General features: G+C 42.1%; 1 protein-coding gene across 2 annotated transcripts in view; it reads left to right on the forward strand.

Annotated features, from left to right (window-relative positions):
* Nucleotides 1-18774, forward strand: part of GAD1 (glutamate decarboxylase 1) — a 46947-nt gene that overhangs the window by 12755 nt on the left and 15418 nt on the right. For both annotated transcript variants that reach the window (XM_073305805.2, XM_073305806.2), the window contains exons 5-12: nucleotides 1041-1283; nucleotides 5124-5214; nucleotides 9631-9743; nucleotides 15923-16038; nucleotides 16149-16228; nucleotides 16435-16489; nucleotides 17649-17765; nucleotides 18061-18125. In XM_073305805.2, coding sequence (XP_073161906.1) covers nucleotides 1041-1283; nucleotides 5124-5214; nucleotides 9631-9743; nucleotides 15923-16038; nucleotides 16149-16228; nucleotides 16435-16489; nucleotides 17649-17765; nucleotides 18061-18125 — 880 coding nt within the window. The remainder of the gene's footprint in view (nucleotides 1-1040; nucleotides 1284-5123; nucleotides 5215-9630; nucleotides 9744-15922; nucleotides 16039-16148; nucleotides 16229-16434; nucleotides 16490-17648; nucleotides 17766-18060; nucleotides 18126-18774) is intronic.

Here is an 18774-nt window from a genome sequence, read left to right on the forward strand (position 1 = left end):
CAGCAGTGTTTTTATCGTCTGTCTTTCTGGCATTTCATCTAGCTGCAGATTTTGCTTTTTAATAATGAGTATCTTTTTTTCCCTGAGAATTTTGCTGTCAGAGTAACACCCTGTAGATGTAGATAACATGTATAATATCAATATATACGTACTTATATGTATTTAAAATACTTTGGGCGAGATCCTCAACTGGCGTAAATCGGCTCAGCTAATTCAGTGACTTCAGTGGAGTTAGGCCAATTGCACCATCTAAGCATTTGCCCCACAATCAGTTACACGCATTTTTTTCATTTTAAATCGGCCACTAAAAACGCTAAATTCTTTCCAGTACAAAGTATGCTTAACAGGGGTGTGTTTGTGTCAGAGTGCTGTGATTACGTTTTGATGCATAAACTGGTCTCTTCTGACAATCTGCTGCAGGCGAGAGAGGATAGGCAGAGTGCTGGTCTTATATTTTATTGTTCCATTATCCCATGAATACTTACAGTAAATCTATTTTTAATTTGGGAAGAGTGCTCATTACCAATGTGTGTTTAAAAGCTAGTTAAAACAGCATAGCTATCCGGTTAGGAAGCATCGCAGTTAATTTACTCCTAATGGGGTGATGTGGGGGGAGAACCAGAAGCACCTTCAGCCACAGGTTTCTGTCGCCAGACAGAGCGAGTGAACTGAGACAATGTTGTGCAGGGAGCAGCGTCTAATTCTCGGGCTGGTTGGTGAGCATGTTTTCCCTCGGAACACGATAGATTAGCTTGTAGGGTGTCATGATTTCAGTGACATGCGCTTTTTAGCATCGAGCAGGAAGCTGCGGTTTAGTGCCCTCGCCGCCCAATGACGAATGGGGAGGAAGCTGACAGAGCCCTGGCAGGGGACACCAGACACTGTCACACCAATCCTGGGCTGGCGGCCGCGCTGCGGCGGAGCGGGAGCCGGGGCATTCCGCTGCTACCCTGGGAAATGACGCTCCGAAGGGAGCCGGTCCATATTCTGTCTCCCGATTGCAAGGCAGGCGCTGAGTTCTTGTGTCCCGCCCGCCGCAGATTTGCTGCCTGCCAAGAATGGCGAGGAGCAGACCATGCAGTTCCTGCTGGAGGTGGTTGACATTCTCCTGAACTACGTGAGGAAGACGTTCGACAGGTCCACCAAAGTCCTGGACTTCCATCACCCGCACCAGCTGCTGGAAGGGATGGAGGGCTTCAACCTGGAGCTCTCGGACAACCCCGAATCCCTGGAGCAGATCCTGGTGGACTGCAGGGACACGCTGAAGTACGGAGTCAGGACAGGTACAGTCCCAGAGATCCTGCTCTCTAGAGTGGGGGGAAGGGAAAAACGCGGTAAGGGGCTGGTTTCTGCGGGCTTGGCTCAGGCCCAGGGGCCTGTTGACTCTAATGTTGCTCCTTGCCTGAGTCATCAGAGCAGGATTGGGTCCCTGCCTCTACCTCGCCGGAAGAGGCTCAACTTTGTAAAGTTTCATTCCAGCCCCTCTCTCGCGCGGAAAGCGACTTTGTCACCGGTGCCAGGCGCGGCTGCCCCATCCGTCGCTCAAGCGGGCATTTCCCGGGGTTGTTTGTGGAGCCCCGACACAAGTTTTTAAGACGTAATCTCTTTCACTTGATGAAACGCAAGCCGCCTGCATCTCCGGGGAGCGATGCCATTAGGGAAATGAGGGTATAAATGAGACTGAATTCGCAATTTTTCTTCTTTATGTTCACAAGACGTTTAATGAAATCCTAGGAATCGTTAATAATCAGATTTCAACTCACCACACAGGGAGTCTCTCACTTCCAGCTCATTTTGAATCCCATATCAATAAATTCTTGTATCACAACTTCCCTTCTTATTCAGTGAGCTGTAGCCACAAACCCAAAGTAAAGCCACTGATCTTCCGCCTGTTGTTTCGCCTGAAACGTTTTAAGTCTATATGGTAGAAATTTAAATTGCCAATAACTCAGCATATGGCAGTTACCCGAATAGCAGTTCAGGACCTGGAGCAATAACAGGGCAGACCCCCTCTTCCCCCACCCCTGCTCCAGGGTTGCAGTTTGCCGCTAATTCTGCTCACTCCGTGAGACCGATGGGAAAGGCTACAACTTCTGTCACAACTATTCAGGATCGCTCCAGATTGTTCATATGGTTTGACAATAGAGGCGGGGGGGGGTGTTCAAATCTTCCTTCTGAAATTCTGCCGATGAGCTATTAAGAGCCATGCTTTCTAAACTGCGAACACTGCTTGCGGATCGGTTCAGCCACATAGGGTTGGGGGGGGGGGGTTATTCATCGTATCTTCCTCCCTAGTACAAACCGATAGATTTGAACTAAGCAACAAAAACCACGAACACAACAGTTTAATCTTGTCGGCCCAGCCTGCACCGTTTGAATTCTTCAAGAGCAGCAGTACTGTGGGTTTTGGTCGTGTGCTTGTTTTAACAAGCGATGGCGTATTTCAGCCTCCCAAGCCCTATTAACCTGTGGCCGGCATGTTCTTTCAACAAAAGCAACAGTTACTGCAGTTTAATTGAATTTCCTAATTTTTCTGTGTTCTCTATTGTCCTGTTAGTGGGGTTATGTTGTTATGCTCTTGAGCTAGCACTTGTCTCCTGATTCCTCCTACTTGTTACCTGGGAGTTTATTGGTGCTGTATGCTGGCAGCTATTTCTTATTCATGTTATTAAAGGACACCTGTTCCCGAGATTTGAGACGCAGATACGGTCAAACAGACTGTATTCATAGAAGCAGCAGGTTAAGGACTTTAAAATCAGAAATTTAGGGCTTGGTGACAGATCCAGCAGCAGCCGTTAAAGGCAATGGAAATATTCCAATAAATTAACTTCAGTGGAGTTTGGATCAGGCACCGACTTGTAAAGACTTTCTTCAGGCCAAACTCCCAGTTGAAGTCCATGGGATTTATTTAGTCTGTTGTTTAAAAGTAATCCATCATAAGGGGGAAAGGATACGCGCTGAAAGCATCGGCGGAAGATAACCCCGCTGATTTATTAAAATAGTTTCTCAAACTGTGTCAGGACAGCAAGAGAAGAATAATTGTTTTGTAAAATCAAAAGCGAATTCATTTTAATATAACTGCTATTTAACCTCTACCCAACCACTATTCAGCAGAGCAGTATCTGGAAGCAAATATTTACATTCATTTAGCATATGGTTTTCTGGAGAGTGTGAAACTTCCCTGCAAAAACTGTGTGGGTTAATGTTGTTAGAAAAGATGTGGCTTGTTAATATACAACTGTAAAATCCTGGTGGGCATGTAATGTAGACATTATATGCAGCCCAGTGAAAGAAGTAGTGAACCCCATGCATGTATCTAATCCCCTGAAGAGGGGCTTGCAGGAAAAGTGTAAAATACATGAGCAATTAATTTTGTATAAGTAAAAATAATTAATTAGGCTATAATAATTAATGGATGTTGAGCAAGTTGCCTATTGTTTAGGAATGTTGTTAACTAGTGGACAGTCCTCTCCCCCCCCCCCCCATCCCCCACAAATCTTACAGTTGTATACTCAGTGAATCACAAATATGTGGAATCTTTATGCTCTACAACAGACTATTTACAACAGAGTTCTGGAGCCTTTTTTACTTTATTCTATCAATTATTTTAAAGCACCTCACAGATCAATTGTTCACAGTGTATCCTATTTGCAAGAAAGGGATGTTAGCAATGTTCTAGAGCAAATTTTCTTATCTATATTAAGGATCCCTCAAAAGGAAGGATGGCCTAGGGTGTTAGCCAAGGATTTGGGGGAGCAGCGTTCAATTCCCTCGTCCACCACAAACTTTTTGTGTAATCTTAGCCAAATCATTTTGTTTTTCTGTGTCTCAGTTCCCCATCTGTAAAATGGGGATGGTGTGAAAATCAGTACATTAAACATTGTAGAGCCTGATTCTGGCAGTTCTGCCAATTGATTTCTGTAGTAGGAGGATTTGGCCATTTATTACAACTGCGATGATTCTAAAGTTCTTATTTTCCTTTTCTTATTAATGGTGTTTGTTGTATGTATTTGTTTATGGATGCATGCATGCATTATTGAGGTTGGGCAATGAAAGTCGATAGTCAGTTTATAGTCTGCATCAGCTTCAGGGTTTGCAGAGTGTTGGGGATACAAACACTACAGAGGAATATTTATTTGTTTTAAAAATTGTTTAACAATCCTATGGCAATACTTCTTTCGCTCAACTTTTTGTAAAAAACTGTTTTGTTTTGTTTTTGTTTTTAGGGGAGCAGAGGTTGTTTAGTTTGGTTTTTGTTTGTTTGTTTGTTTTCAAGCTAAATGTTGGGCCAAATTCGAGGTGCCCGTGTCCCTTTTTGGTGTCCAGCATTGAACCTTACCATAGTTCCCCGATGTATGGGGTTGAATTGATAAATACGTGGGAGAGCTTTGGATTATACATCTGTTCCGGGTACTCCTCAGAAGCTCAGGATTTCTGATCGGGAGAGATTACCACCTGTTAGTGTTAGGGGAGTGAACAGACTTGTTCTAATATTTGGACTCACTCTGTCTTTGCAAAGAGAGGCCAGCTAAAATACAGCGGTCTGCCTGACTCTAAAGTAATTCACAGTTAGAGCAATACCCTCGTTTTAGTTTAGCTGAATGTTCTCTTTCAAAACTTTTCAGGGCCCTCGCCCCAATCCTGTCCCACTGAAGTCTGTGGGAATCATGCATTCCGTGCAAGCAGGATCAGGCCCAGTGAAACTTTTCCTTATTGCAGAGGCTCATGCAAGAGAAGGGAGAGCAGAGTTCTTGGCTGTTCAGCTCCGCGTGCCTCCTGTTCCCGACCCTAACCATTGCTTATCTAGACCAAGAGGTACACTCTGAATAGCTCTTCTCCTTTCTCTATTTAAATGCAAATATGGCTCAAGTCTGCTGACCACTGGTGCTGAAATATGTTATCCCCCTGCACTTCACCATCACCTCAATTACAGCAGTTCGAGGGGCATCTAACAGAATAAACCACAGATTCAACCTTTTCACTTTGTGAAAAGGTATTACTTGGTGCCACACATTTTGTCTTATAAAGCCAGGCTTTGGGTGTCTGCTGAAATAAAAATGAACTCTCAAAGATAACAATGAAAGGCATGTGATGCGCTATATTGTTTTCAATCATCTTCCCAGGTCATCCTCGTTTTTTCAACCAGCTCTCTACTGGACTGGATGTTATTGGCTTGGCTGGTGAATGGCTGACCTCAACTGCAAATACTAACATGTAAGCAGTCTCTTATTTTTCTTTCTTTTTTGTGATTAATGATTATACAGGACTGATTTCTGCAACTCATTTATAATGAAGATGTCCCATGTAATGTATTATGTGTCCTACACATTCTTATGTTATATAGCACAGCAATAAACTAGTGGAAACAATTATAGCTTTGAACAGATTTTACGAGGAAATCTTGCATTACTATCACACACAAACTCAAATATCCCAAAATAAAGTGTAAGTAAACTATAGTCATTCTGATAATGCAAAACCAAATGATGGAACTTCTTTTGGAGAAATTTATTGTTTATCTATCCCAGTGTGTTACAACCAGAACTCTTATAATTTAGATGGTCTTCTTTCTTTCTTTCTTTCTTTCTTTCTTTCTTTCTTTCTTTCTTTCTTTCTTTCTTTCTTTCTTTCTTTCTTTCTTTCTTTCTTTGCTAATTCTTGTTAAGATCTGACTTTCCAATTAATAATTTTGCAATTAGCCTAATGCAAACACTAAAGCATAAACTATTTATGATCCTGATTCTGCTCCTGTTCCTATTGACCTCAGTGAGAGCAGGATTGGGCCCTTAGCTTCCTCTTTATTCAGTTGTCATCACGTAAGTGGCTTTTAAGTGGCTTCAGAAAAGCTGTCAAAAGGATTAAAAACCATAACATTCCAAATTAACTTGATAATATGAAGGAATTATCCTAACTGAGATTAGTTAAAATACAGAGTATGGCAGGATCAGACAGATAACCTTTTGGACCTAGATTTTATTTAATAAATTACACTCCATTATTCATTACATTGAAATGTAATGAAAGTGAAAATTAAGTTCAAGGTGTATTGTTGTATTTCTACAACAAATAGTGTCATTCGGGGGGTGGGGGGGAAGCCTTTGGGCAGTTTTAAATTATGTATTGATTTGTGTATGCTCCAAAAAGTGTGACATGCTTGGAGTCAAAATACTTATCAGATAACAAATACCACTTTTCATTTCAGGACTTTAATGGATGTGTGTATGTATTGTGTTATGGCTGTGTTCATTTCACCTAAAACTGCCGCTAGCATGGAAATGTAGCTTTGTTGTTGTTGCTAATGTGTACGGCACAATGAAATTTACCTGCAAATTGAAAAATTAAGATTATTTTCATTTCCTTCATCCATTGATAATGGTTCACTGGGTACAGCTGATTACTAGCTGCTGTATGTAGTTTGCCAGATGTGCCCATCCAGTGACTCCAGAAACAAAGAAAACCACATAAAAGACTCAATTCAAAAACACCTAGTTCTTTTTAATAATACTGCTCCCAGTTAATTTCGTATTTTCAAAAAAATTGTATTAGTAAATCAAATAAGAGAAATAATTGAAAATAACCCATTATACACTCAATTTGTAATGTGACTGTTGAATTATTTGTTTAGTATGACACACAACATTTTAAAATTAAAAATGTGATTAATTTTCTAAAAAACATTGCTTAAATTTCACTACTGTGTAGGGAGAAAGCATACTCTGTTTTTAAAGTTATCAGGTAAATTAAGCAGATGACACTTATTGTGAGCCAAATTCTGTCTTGACTATCAGCTCATGCAAAATCAGTGAAGTCAGTTAGGTTGCACAAGCTGTAAGTCAAAGCAGAATTTTACCTTATGACAGCATACTGTGTGGCTGTATATATTAAAAATATTATTAAGACCATTTCATTCACTTATCTAATTTCAAAAAGGTGATTATTTATTATGAAGGGGTTTTTTTTCTTGGATTGACTTAGAAAATTGTCCTGTTAAAATAGCTTAATTCAGTAAAGTTCTGTACCCTTTCTGGACCATTTGCACTTTAACAGAGACACATATTAAATACATATAGAAAATGATTTTCTGTAAGCATGAAAATTGCACAACTTCCCCTTTTTGTGTTGGATTTACCAAACACAAATCACATAGACTGTTCTCTTACCTCAGCTGTGCAGTGGAAAAATGCAATATATTTAAAGAATTTAAGACCAAAATGAAATAGCTTAATAGAACGCAGTAATTACAGATACTGTTAAAGAGGTGTTTATACAATATTATATGATTCAAACAGATCAATTCTAGAGAATAGGTTCTCTGGTTAGTGCAGCTTTCCAGTACTGAAGAAGAGTTAATGAATGACCTTTATCTAAAAATTGTTCTAACCTAGTTCTGCTACAGAAGCATGTAACATTGGACTCTTGTGACTAAGTTATCTTCCTACTGCCATTTTTCTTTTCCACCTCTAAACACCTCTCAATACTTTTGATTAATTGCAGAGAATATTTTTTTCCCCATATGGGCTTTTAGTGATCAGAATTTCATCTTACCTTCTTTATATTTTGTTGGTGTTTTTATGAATATGATAAGCCATGTTAATCATACTAGAGTCATCATGTAGATATACAAATTGAGTACCAGGGTAGTATCAATAATTGAAATGACAACTCATAAGACATTTAGGGTAGAATTTTCAGAAGTGGTCAGTGTTGATCTAACTCTGCTCCCATGTAGTCAGTGATAAAGTTTCCATTGGCTTCAGTGGGAGCAGAATTAAGCTACTGCTGGGTAGTTTTTAAAAAACCCACCCTTCCATGTTTGCAATCACTGTCAATGATATTGGTAAAGACTATATTAGTATGGGAGTTCCAAGGGTCATATCCACATGAAGGTCATTTCATAACAAGAGTTGTTTTTCCATGGCTGCACACATTTTATACTTTTAGGCTGAGATTGTCAAAGCCACTTAAGGGTAAAAATAAATGGGACTAGACTAGAGCATCCAAATCCCAAAAGTGATTTTGCAGATCTTAGCCTTAGTCTTTGGGTATTGGACTTACGATTTTTTATCATCCACAATCTTCCATCATTTCTTTGTGAATCTTTGCAGGCTCATGCGATATTTTCCCTAGCAATTTCATTAATTCATTTTGACTTATTTAAAATTTTCTCTGTGAATACTCTTAATATGGCACACACACAAAAACCTTGTTAATAGCTCTGTACTCTGTGTACAGGCAATTTATTCTTTCAGGAGGTATTTGGAGTTCCATTTGAAAGTACTTGGGGCCAATCCAAAGGCCATTTAAATCAACAGAAAAAAATCCCTTTGACTTCAGTTGGCTTTGGATTAGGCCCTCAATGACTTGTACACTAGAGGATTCACATGGACTTTAATTGGAGTTTTTCCAAATAAGGAATGGAAGATTGGGCCCTAGATTTGCAGTGTTTAAAAACAATGTTATAACTTTGCTCCTGGATATACTGCAGGTGGAGCTTAATTTATAAACTCTATTTCTGTCATAGCTGACAATGCCCAACTTCCAGAACACCACTAGAAGTGATTCCCTGTTGCAATTCTGATGATCTAAAGAAAAATAAATGTACTGTTTTGACTCTTCAAAACTGAAAATAACTAGGAATAGACAAAAATACAAAGCCTATCTCATCTTAAATGGATATCCTAACAAAGTCATATTGGTATTAGGACAGAAGAGGGATATCATTAAGGACCTTGTTTAGGTTTTAAAAAGGTGACTAAGGAATTTAGATGCCCAGATCCCATGAAATTCAGGTGTCTGACTCCCTTAGGCCCCTTTGAAAATTCCACTCCTTACATTTAGTTACTTTCTGCCCCATTCTAAATTCATTTTTTTCAGTGTTCAAAATAAACCTTGTCTCACATAGCTTGTTTACACTGATAGTAATTTGACAATAAGCCTTCCTTGGTCACCTAGCAGAGTAGCATAGCCTATCAATCTAGATTCAAATTTTTGTCCATGACATGCATGGCATACTAGACTGTGCAATACTTCTGGTCTGCATTAGGTGGATATAACAGTTGACTGCTCTCTTGTTGTTTGTAATTGGTAATTAGAAAATCATCATTTATAATTACTCTTGACAGATATTGATTGCATGGCATTATAGAAATAAATTGTCCTTGGGGATTATTAGCAGACTATGTCCACATAAATAATTGTATTTAGATTTTTAAGCCATAGTTCAATATTTCTAATTATCTTTGTGGTAAGCTGTCTAACGCTTACCGTTTTCATAACTCTACGATTCTGACAATATGCTATTCTACAAGTGTGAAACTGGCACTCTGTGAACCAAATATTTTATAGTCTAATTTTGCATGGAACTGACTGTCAATATTGTTGTAATTACTGTAAATTGTATAAACACAGAAACAGTGGAAAACATATGTGGGGCCCAATACTGCAGTCCTTACTTGCAAAGTATTCCCACTGGCCTTGTAGGAAGTTTTGCTTGAGTAAAAGCTGCAGTATAAGGTCCTGAATTCACAGGCAATTTTATGAGTCTTAAATATTTTCATGAAAGATCAAAGATTAAGCATTTATGTGCCTTTTGGAATGGGAACTATGTATCCATTTTTTTTATCCACTCAGGTTTACATATGAAATTGCACCTGTTTTTGTCCTCATGGAGCAAATAACGCTTCGAAAGATGAGAGAGATTATTGGATGGTCAAATAAAGATGGTGATGGAATATTCTCACCTGGTAGGTTTTAGTCTCACTTTTGACAAGTTGAGATAAATATTGCCTGTAGCTGAAAGCATACAGTCATGTAAGTACTGTAATAGAAAACGCAGTGTCTGAGTTTTAAAACTAATAATGGTCCTTCTAAAGCATTTGTTTCTTTTAAACTTCCCATAAAGGGTTAAAAACATTTATATGCAGTTTTCATCTTTTAGTATAGTTATGAATATAATGGCAGGGGCCATTCAGAAACTTTGCCAAAATTTTCAAACTTTAATCCTAAAGTTAGGTACCAAAATCCATATTTAGGTGCCTAATTTCCAGAGGTGTTGAGCAACTACATCTCCTTGCCTGACAGCTCACACCTCTAAAAATCCTGACACATGTTTAGGTACAGATCTGGGCTGGAGGTTGTAGAAGAGGAGTGTGCTGTCTTTGCCGCATCATCCTCCCCTTCCTCATAATTCACAGATGCAGCTCTTTGGGTGATCAATAAGGATTTGGATTCTAGGTGAAGGATTGGAGGCTGGCCAGTTTCTATGGCATCATCTCCCCGGAAACCTGCAGAGAATCTGAGAGTATGATTATGCTGGCCCAGGCCAAAGTACCTCTCTTATCACCCCCCCTCCATGCTCTGAACCCACTCCATGAGTGGAGCATAGGGACAATGGTCAGTGGCAGAGGGGGCTGGGAAGCAGTGCAGAGGTACATGGCCTCTTTGCTGATGGCCCTAGTTTCTAGCAGGATTCCTGAGATGTGTGGGTTTTGGGGGACAAATCCCCTTCTTGTTTCAGAAGATGGAGGACAAATCTTAAGCACAAAACCCATGAATGCAAACTCACTAAGGTCCTCGTCCCTTATGCAGGAAAAAGACACAAAACAGTTGGCCTAATGCACCGGTTAATGGTAATGTTTAAGGAAAGTTGTTTTAGAGTCTGTTATAGTCTTCAGTAACATGGAATTAGGTATGAAGTTGCTATTCTTGTTAACCAAGGTCGTGGGCCTCATTCCCAAGTGCAGCATATTGAACACTGATCCTCTAATGAACGTGTTACAAAAATATTAACAATCAGAAGGGGAGATAAATAAGAAATTCTGATTTCTAATATGGACTTTTAAAAGGTCTGTCTTTTAGACCTTCCTGACAGATAACCATGCATCTCAGGGTATGTCTACACTACAGAATAAGGTCGAATTTATAGAAGTCGGTTTTTTAGAAATCGGTTTTATATATTCAAGTGTGTGTGTCCCCACAGAAAATGCTCTAAGTGCATTAAGTGCATTAACTCGGCAGAGTGCTTCCACAGTACCGAGGCTAGAGTCGACTTCCGGAGCGTTTCACTGTGGGTAGCTATCCCACAGTTCCCGCAGTCTCCGCTGCCCATTGGAATTCTGGGTTGAGATCCCAATGCCTGATGGGGCTAAAACATTGTCGCGGGTGGTTCTGGGTACATATCGTCAGGCCCCCCGTTCCCTCCCTCCCTCCGTGAAAGCAAGGGCAGACAATCATTTCGCGCCTTTTTTCCTGAGTTACCTGTGCAGACGTCATACCACGGCAAGCATGGAGCCCGCTCAGGTAACCATCACCCTATGTCTCCTGGGTGCTGGCAGATGCAGTACGGCTTTGCTGCACAGTAGCAGCAACCCATTGCCTTCTGGCAGCAGACGGTGCAATACGATTGGTAGTCGTCCTCGTCGTGTCCGAGGTGCTCCTGGCCACGTCGGCTGGGAGCGCCTGGGCAGACATGGGCGCAGGGACTAAATTTGGAGTGACTTGACCAGGTCATTCTCTTTAGTCCTGCAGTCAGTCCTATTGAACCGTCTTATGGTGAGCGGGCAGGCGATACGGACTGCTAGCAGTCGTACTGTACCATCTTCTGCCAGGCAGGCAAGAGATGAGGATTGCTAGTAGTCGTATTGTACCATCTTCTGCCAGGCAGGCAAGAGATGAGGATGGCTAGCAGTCGTACTGTACCATCTTCTGCCGAGCAGCCATGAGATGTGGATGGCATGCAGTCCTTCTGCACCATCTGCTGCCAGCCAAAGATGTAAAAGATAGATGGAGTGGGTCAAAACAAGAAATAGACCAGATTTGTTTTGTACTCATTTGCTTCCCCCCATCCCCTGTCTAGGGGACTCATTCTTCTAGGTCACACTGCAGTCACTCACAGAGAAGGTGCAGCGAGGTAAATCTAGCCATGTATCAATTAGAGGCCAGGCTAACCTCCTTGTTCCAATAAGAACGATAACTTAGGTGCACCATTTCTTATTGGAACCCTCCGTGAAGTCCTGCCTGAAATACTCCTTGATGTAAAGACACCCACTTTGTTGATTTTAGCTCCCTGAAGCCAACCCTGTAAGCCGTGTCGTCAGTCGCCCCTCCCTCTGTCAGAGCAACGGCAGACAATCGTTCCGCGCCTTTTTTCTGTGCGGACGCCATACCAAGGCAAGCATGGAGGCCGCTCAGCTCACTTTGGCAATTAGGAGCACATTAAACACCACACGCATTATCCAGCAGTATATGCAGCACCAGAACCTGGCAAAGCGATACCGGGCAAGGAGGCGACGTCAGCGCGGTCACGTGAGTGATCAGGACATGGACACAGATTTCTCTGAAAGCATGGGCCCTGCCAATGCATGCATCATGGTGCTAATGGGGCAGGTTCATGCTGTGGAACGCCGATTCTGGGCTCGGGAAACAAGCACGGACTGGTGGGACCGCATAGTGTTGCAGGTCTGGGACAATTCCCAGTGGCTGCGAAACTTTCGCATGCGTAAGGGCACTTTCATGGAACTTTGTGACTTGCTTTCCCCTGTCCTGAGGCACATGAATACCAAGATGAGAGCAGCCCTCACAGTTGAGAAGCGAGTGGCGATAGCCCTGTGGAAGCTTGCAACGCCAGACAGCTACCGGTCAGTTGGGAATCAATTTGGAGTGGGCAAATCTACTGTGGGGGCTGCTGTGATGCAAGTAGCCCACGCAATCAAAGATCTGCTGATATCAAGGGTAGTGACCCTGGGAAATGTGCAGGTCATAGTGGATGGCTTTGCTGCAATGGGATTCCCTAACTGTGGTGGGGCTATAGACGGAACCCATATCCCTATCTTGGCACCGGAGCACCAAGCCGCCGAGTACATAAACCGCAAGGGGTACTTTTCGATAGTGCTGCAAGCTCTGGTGGATCACAAGGGACGTTTCACCAACATCAACGTGGGATGGCCGGGAAAGGTGCATGATGCTCGCATCTTCAGGAACTCTGGTCTGTTTCAAAAGCTGCAGGAAGGGACTTTATTCCCAGACCAGAAAATAACTGTTGGGGATGTTGAAATGCCTATATGTATCCTTGGGGACCCAGCCTATCCCTTAATGCCATGGCTCATGAAGCCGTACACAGGCAGCCTGGACAGTAGTCAGGAGCTGTTCAACTACAGGCTGAGCAAGTGCAGAATGGTGGTAGAATGTGCATTTGGACGTTTAAAGGCGCGCTGGCGCAGTTTACTGACTCGCTTAGACCTCAGCGAAACCAATATTCCCACTGTTATTACTGCTTGCTGTGTGCTCCACAATATCTGTGAGAGTAAGGGGGAGACATTTATGGCGGGGTGGGAGGTTGAGGCAAATCACCTGGCTGCTGGTTATGCGCAGCCAGACACCAGGGCGGTTAGAAGAGCACAGGAGGGCACAGTACGCATCAGAGAAGCTTTGAAAACCAGTTTCATGACTGGCCAGGCTACGGTGTGAAAGTTCTGTTTGTTTCTCCTTGATGAAACCCCCCGCCCCTTGGTTCACTCTACTTCCCTGTAAGCTAACCACCCGCCCCTCCTCCCTTCAATCACCGCTTGCAGAGGCAATAAAGTCATTGTTGCTTCACATTCATGCATTCTTTATTCATTCATCACACAAATAGGGGGATGACTACCAAGGTAGCCCAGGAGGGGTGGTGGAGGAGGGAAGGAAAATGCCACACAGCACTTTAAGCACAGCACTTTAAAAGTTTACAACTTTAAAATTTATTGAATGACAGCCTTCTTTTTTTTGGGCAATCCTCTGTGGTGGAGTGGCTGGTTGGCCGGAGGCCCCCCCACCGCGTTCTTGGGCGTCTGGGTGTGGAGGCTATGGAACTTGGGGAGGAGGGCGGTTGGTTACAGAGGGGCTGCAGTGGCAGTCTGTGCTCCAGCTGCCTTTGCTGCAGCTCAGCCATACACTGGAGCATACTGGTTTGGTCCTGCAGCAGCCTCAGCATTGAATCCTGCCTCCTCTCATCACGCTGCCGCCACATTTGAGCTTCAGCCCTGTCTTCAGCCCGCCACTTACTCTCTTCAGCCCGCCACTTACTCTCTTCAGCCCGCCACCTCTCCTCCCAGTCATTTTGTGCTTTCCTGCACTCTGACATTATTTGCCTCCACGCATTCGTCTGTGCTCTGTCAGTGTGGGAGGACAGCATGAGCTCGGAGAACATTTCATCGCGAGTGCGTTTTTTTTTCTTTCTAAGCTTCACTAGCCTCTGGGAAGGAGAAGATCCTGTGATCATTGAAACACATGCAGCTGGTGGAGAAAAAAAAAGGGACAGCGGTATTTAAAAAGACACATTTTATAAAACAGTGGCTACCCTCTTTCAGGGTAAACCTTGCTGTTAACATTACATACATAGCACATGTGCTTTCGTTACAAGGTCGCATTTTGCCTCCTCCCACCGTGTGACTACCCCCTCAACCTTCCCCCCTCCCTGTGGCTAACAGCGGGGAACATTTCTGTTTAGCCACAGGCAAACAGCCCAGCAGGAATGGGCTCCTCTGAGTGTCCCCTGAAGAAAAGCACTCTATTTCAACCAGGTGACCATGAATTATATCTCACTCTCCTGAGGATAACACAGAGAGATAAAGAACAGATGTTGTTTGAATGCCAGCAAACATACACTGCAATGCTTTGTTCTACAGTGATTCCCGAGTAAGTGTTACTGGCCTGGAGTGGTAAAGTGTCCTACCATGAAGGACGCAATAAGGCTGCCCTCCCCAGAAACCTTTTGCAAAGGCTTTAGGACTACATCTAGGAGAACCGCAAATGCCAGGGCAAAGTAATCCTTTCACATGCTTGCTTTTAAACCATGTATAGTATTTTAAAAGGTACACTCACCAGAGGTCCCTTCTCCGCCTGCTGGGTCCAGGAGGCAGCCTTGGGTGGGTTCGGGGGGTACTGGCTCCAGGTCTAGGGTGAGAAACAGTTCCTGGCTGTCGGGAAAACCGGTTTCTCCGCTTGCTTGCTGTGAGCTATCTACAACCTCCTCCTCCTCATCATCTTCTTTGTCCCCAAAACCTGCTTCCGTATTGCCTCCATCTCCATTGAAGGAGTCAAAAAACACAGCTGGGGTAGTGGTGGCTGAACCCCCTAAAATGGCATGCAGCTCATCATAGAAGCGGCATGTTTGGGGCTCTGACCCAGAGCGGCTGTTCGCCTCTCTGGTTTTCTGGTAGGCTTGCCTCAGCTCCTTCAGTTTCACACGGCACTGCTTCGGGTCCCTGTTATGGCCTCTGTCCTTCATGCCCTGGGAGATTTTGACAAAGGTTTTGGCATTTCGAAAACTGGAACGGAGTTCTGATAGCACGGATTCCTCTCCCCAAACAGCGATCAGATCCCGTACCTCCCATTCGGTCCATGCTGGAGCTCTTTTGCGATTCTGGGACTCCATCATGGTCACCTGTGCTGATGAGCTCTGCATGGTCACCTGCAGCTTGCCACGGTGGCCAAACAGGAAATGAGATTCAAAAGTTAGCGGTTCTTTTCCTGTCTACCTGGCCAGTGCATCTGAGTTGAGAGTGCTGTCCAGAGCGGTCATAATGGAGCACTCTGGGATAGCTCCCGGAGGCCAATACCATCGAATTGTGTCCACAGTACCCCAAATTCGAGCCGGCAACGTCGATTTAAGCGCTAATCCACTTGTCAGGGGTGGAGTAAGGAAATCAATTTTAAGAGCCCTTTAAGTCGAAATAAAGGGCTTCATTGTGTGGACGGGTGCAGGTTTACATCCATTTAACGCTGCTAAATTCGACCTAAAGTCCTAGTGTAGACCAGGGCTCAGTAAGTTGTTCTTTCATACTTCACTGAAGTTTTCACTACATTGCACAAATGATATTGACATGCCTTTCTTCTATAAAAGGTCAGATTGCTTTTCTCATTTTCAATGTTTTGTGCTCTTTTATAGGAGGGGCTATATCCAATATGTACGGCATAATGGCTGCTCGCTACAAGTATTTCCCTGAAGTCAAAACTAAAGGCATGGCTGCAGTTCCTAAACTGGTTCTCTTCACTTCGGAACATGTGAGTTTAACACGCTGCTAATTGTTGTTGTTAATATATTGCTAAATGTTTTTAAGACATTCAGATAAGTGACTATTCCACCAGTAAGGCTGTGTATGTTTTTCCTGCAGAGTCACTACTCAATAAAGAAAGCTGGGGCTGCACTTGGGTTTGGAACAGAAAATGTGATTTTGATAAAATGCAATGAAAGGTAGGATGAATGTTAAGTTCTTGATGTATTAAATGTGTTCATCTGTTAAATTTATTTTATTGTGCTTAAGGACTGGTTCAGTACAGTGTGTCAAGCTGCTAATGGTCTGTTGAAAAGATCCCATTAAATTATTTCTGCTGTAGCTGAAACTCTTTGTGCACAATCTTCTAATTTTCTTTATCTTTTTGTTTCTGCAATAATTACAGAGGGAAAATAATACCAGCTGATTTGGAAGCCAAAATTCTGGAAGCTAAGCAAAAGGTACACATTTTAAAGCTTAGAGCTTTAATGTTTAGATTAAGAATTTATTACATTTTCCCTTTGAGGATGAGGAATAACATTAAATCAGAATATTTATTCTAGACGCTGTCAGAGACCTATTTTATTCTACAATGATGATTTTGGTTGTATAGCTCTATATTTCTACACTGTTCAAGAAATAATCTACAGATTTTGGTTTTAATTTACTATTTAATTCATGTAGTTATTTCAAACTCTTGATATACACATATATCTTTCTGAACAAGGCCTAAATGGGTAGGATTTTTCCTTTTTATTTTTCTGTTTTAGAAAAATTGAAAAAGATTATTATTAATATGAAAAATTATATGAAAATATGTAAGAACCTTTTTGGGGCTAATCCTATGAACTCTTTAGAATTCCTATTGGCTTCAAGGGTGGGTTTGTAGGATTGGTCCCTTTAAACGTTAATGTTAATTTTCCATGTGAGGAATCCTATATTTAAAAATAAAAATCAATGCAAGAATAAATTAATGTTTTGTAAAACAGTGAAGAGGAATCTTCAGAAGTTGGTGTTCAAGAGTACCTATTCTAAACAAGCTGTAGCTTGCATATTAAATTAAATATATTTTTGTAGCTATGCTGTCCCAGTAACAAGTAGATAGGTATATTTTAAATTCTATTTAATGAAGTTCAAAGTCATCTCAGTTTGATACGGCTTGCAGTTGCACTTTTAAAATTCTACTGTATACAAGAAAGATCAAAGGAACAACTGTCAACTTAAAATCACACTTCCATCTGAATTTTTTTTATTTTTCATTTACTTATTTTTTGCTTAATATTGTTACAAAAGTCTCCTAACTTTACCATAACTGAAAGAGATCAGAGACACAATTTTTCTTTGTTTGTTTACTTTGGGCATTTGACAGCACTTTGTATAACCAGTTTCCCCATTTCTCCTGTGTCGCCAATCAGGGAATCAGTTTTCATGGTTGTTTGTGGGGGGCTTTCATGCAGCAACAATGGAGACAAAAACATTTTTTTTAAATGGAAAAATTGAGAGTAAACCCACAAACGTCGACACAGGGACACGGGCAGGTGAAGCACCTGAAATCCCCTTGAAGTCTGATTTTTGAGGTGGACCAGATTTCACGCTGAATCAACATTATTTATATTGCAGGGACATATTCCACTTTATGTAAATGCAACCGCAGGAACAACAGTCTACGGGGCCTTTGATCCAATAGAGGAGATTGCAGACATATGTGAAAAATATAACCTCTGGCTCCATGTAGATGTAAGTAACTGAACAATCTGCTAAAACTAATCCTAGTGACAGCGGATTCTAGTCTGCAAATGTTTGGTGTTGAATTTAAATCTTTACTGTTGAGCAGTGCTCATCTTCCCTGTGATTTTGAGTTTAAGAGAGTTGCAAATAGATATAGAGCCCCATCCTAAGAATGCTCCACGTATTTAACTTCCATTAGTAGTCCAGTGGCCGGAAGGTTTAAAGGGCTGGGTGCATGGTAAAGTAAAATATTATAGACTTTTCAAAAATACTGACTTTTTACCTGTTCTTGCAACACTTTCAGGCTGCTTGGGGAGGTGGACTGCTAATGTCCAGGAAGCATCGTCATAAACTGAATGGAATAGAAAGGTACTGCACACAGCTTATTGGTGTTGCTATTTATTTATGCAGTTGTATGTGGTCTTTCACAAATGTATGGAAGGACAAAGTCCCTGCCTCAAGGATCTTACACTGTAAATTAAACAGAAACAATAAAAGGTTGAACAGGGGGTTGAAAACTGCATTGGAGAGGAGGTCAGTGATGGAAAGCAAAGTGAAAGGTAAGTTTGAAGGAGGACAGGGAGATTGTTTAGCAAATAGGAGGAGGGGAGGCAGTTCCAAAAGTAAAGCGTAACTTCAAAGGAGGCACAATGGGAAAACTAAAGAGAGAGGACAGGCTGACCTGTAGGAAATGAGATTTAAGCTGGGCTGGGCCTTGAGAGTAAGGATTAGAAGGCTAAACTTGGTGTGGGAATAAAAAGAGGAATCCTGGGAAGGGATTCGAGTGTGTGTGTGTGTGTGGAGGGGGGGAAGGTTATGGGACTCCTCACCTGGAAGCTCTTTGGAATCACTTCCAGTAAATATTGAGCCTTTATTCTAGCTACAGATGAATCTTCTCTAAATGAGAGCCAATGATATAAACATCAACTAGAGCAGGGGTGGGCAAACTTTTTGGCCCGAGGGCCACATCTGGGTATGGAAATTGTATGGGGGCCCATGAATGCTCACAAAATTGGGG

The sequence above is a fragment of the Lepidochelys kempii genome, chromosome 11 (genome assembly GCF_965140285.1).
Source record: "Lepidochelys kempii isolate rLepKem1 chromosome 11, rLepKem1.hap1, whole genome shotgun sequence".
In the NCBI taxonomy this organism is placed as follows: Eukaryota; Metazoa; Chordata; order Testudines; family Cheloniidae; genus Lepidochelys; species Lepidochelys kempii.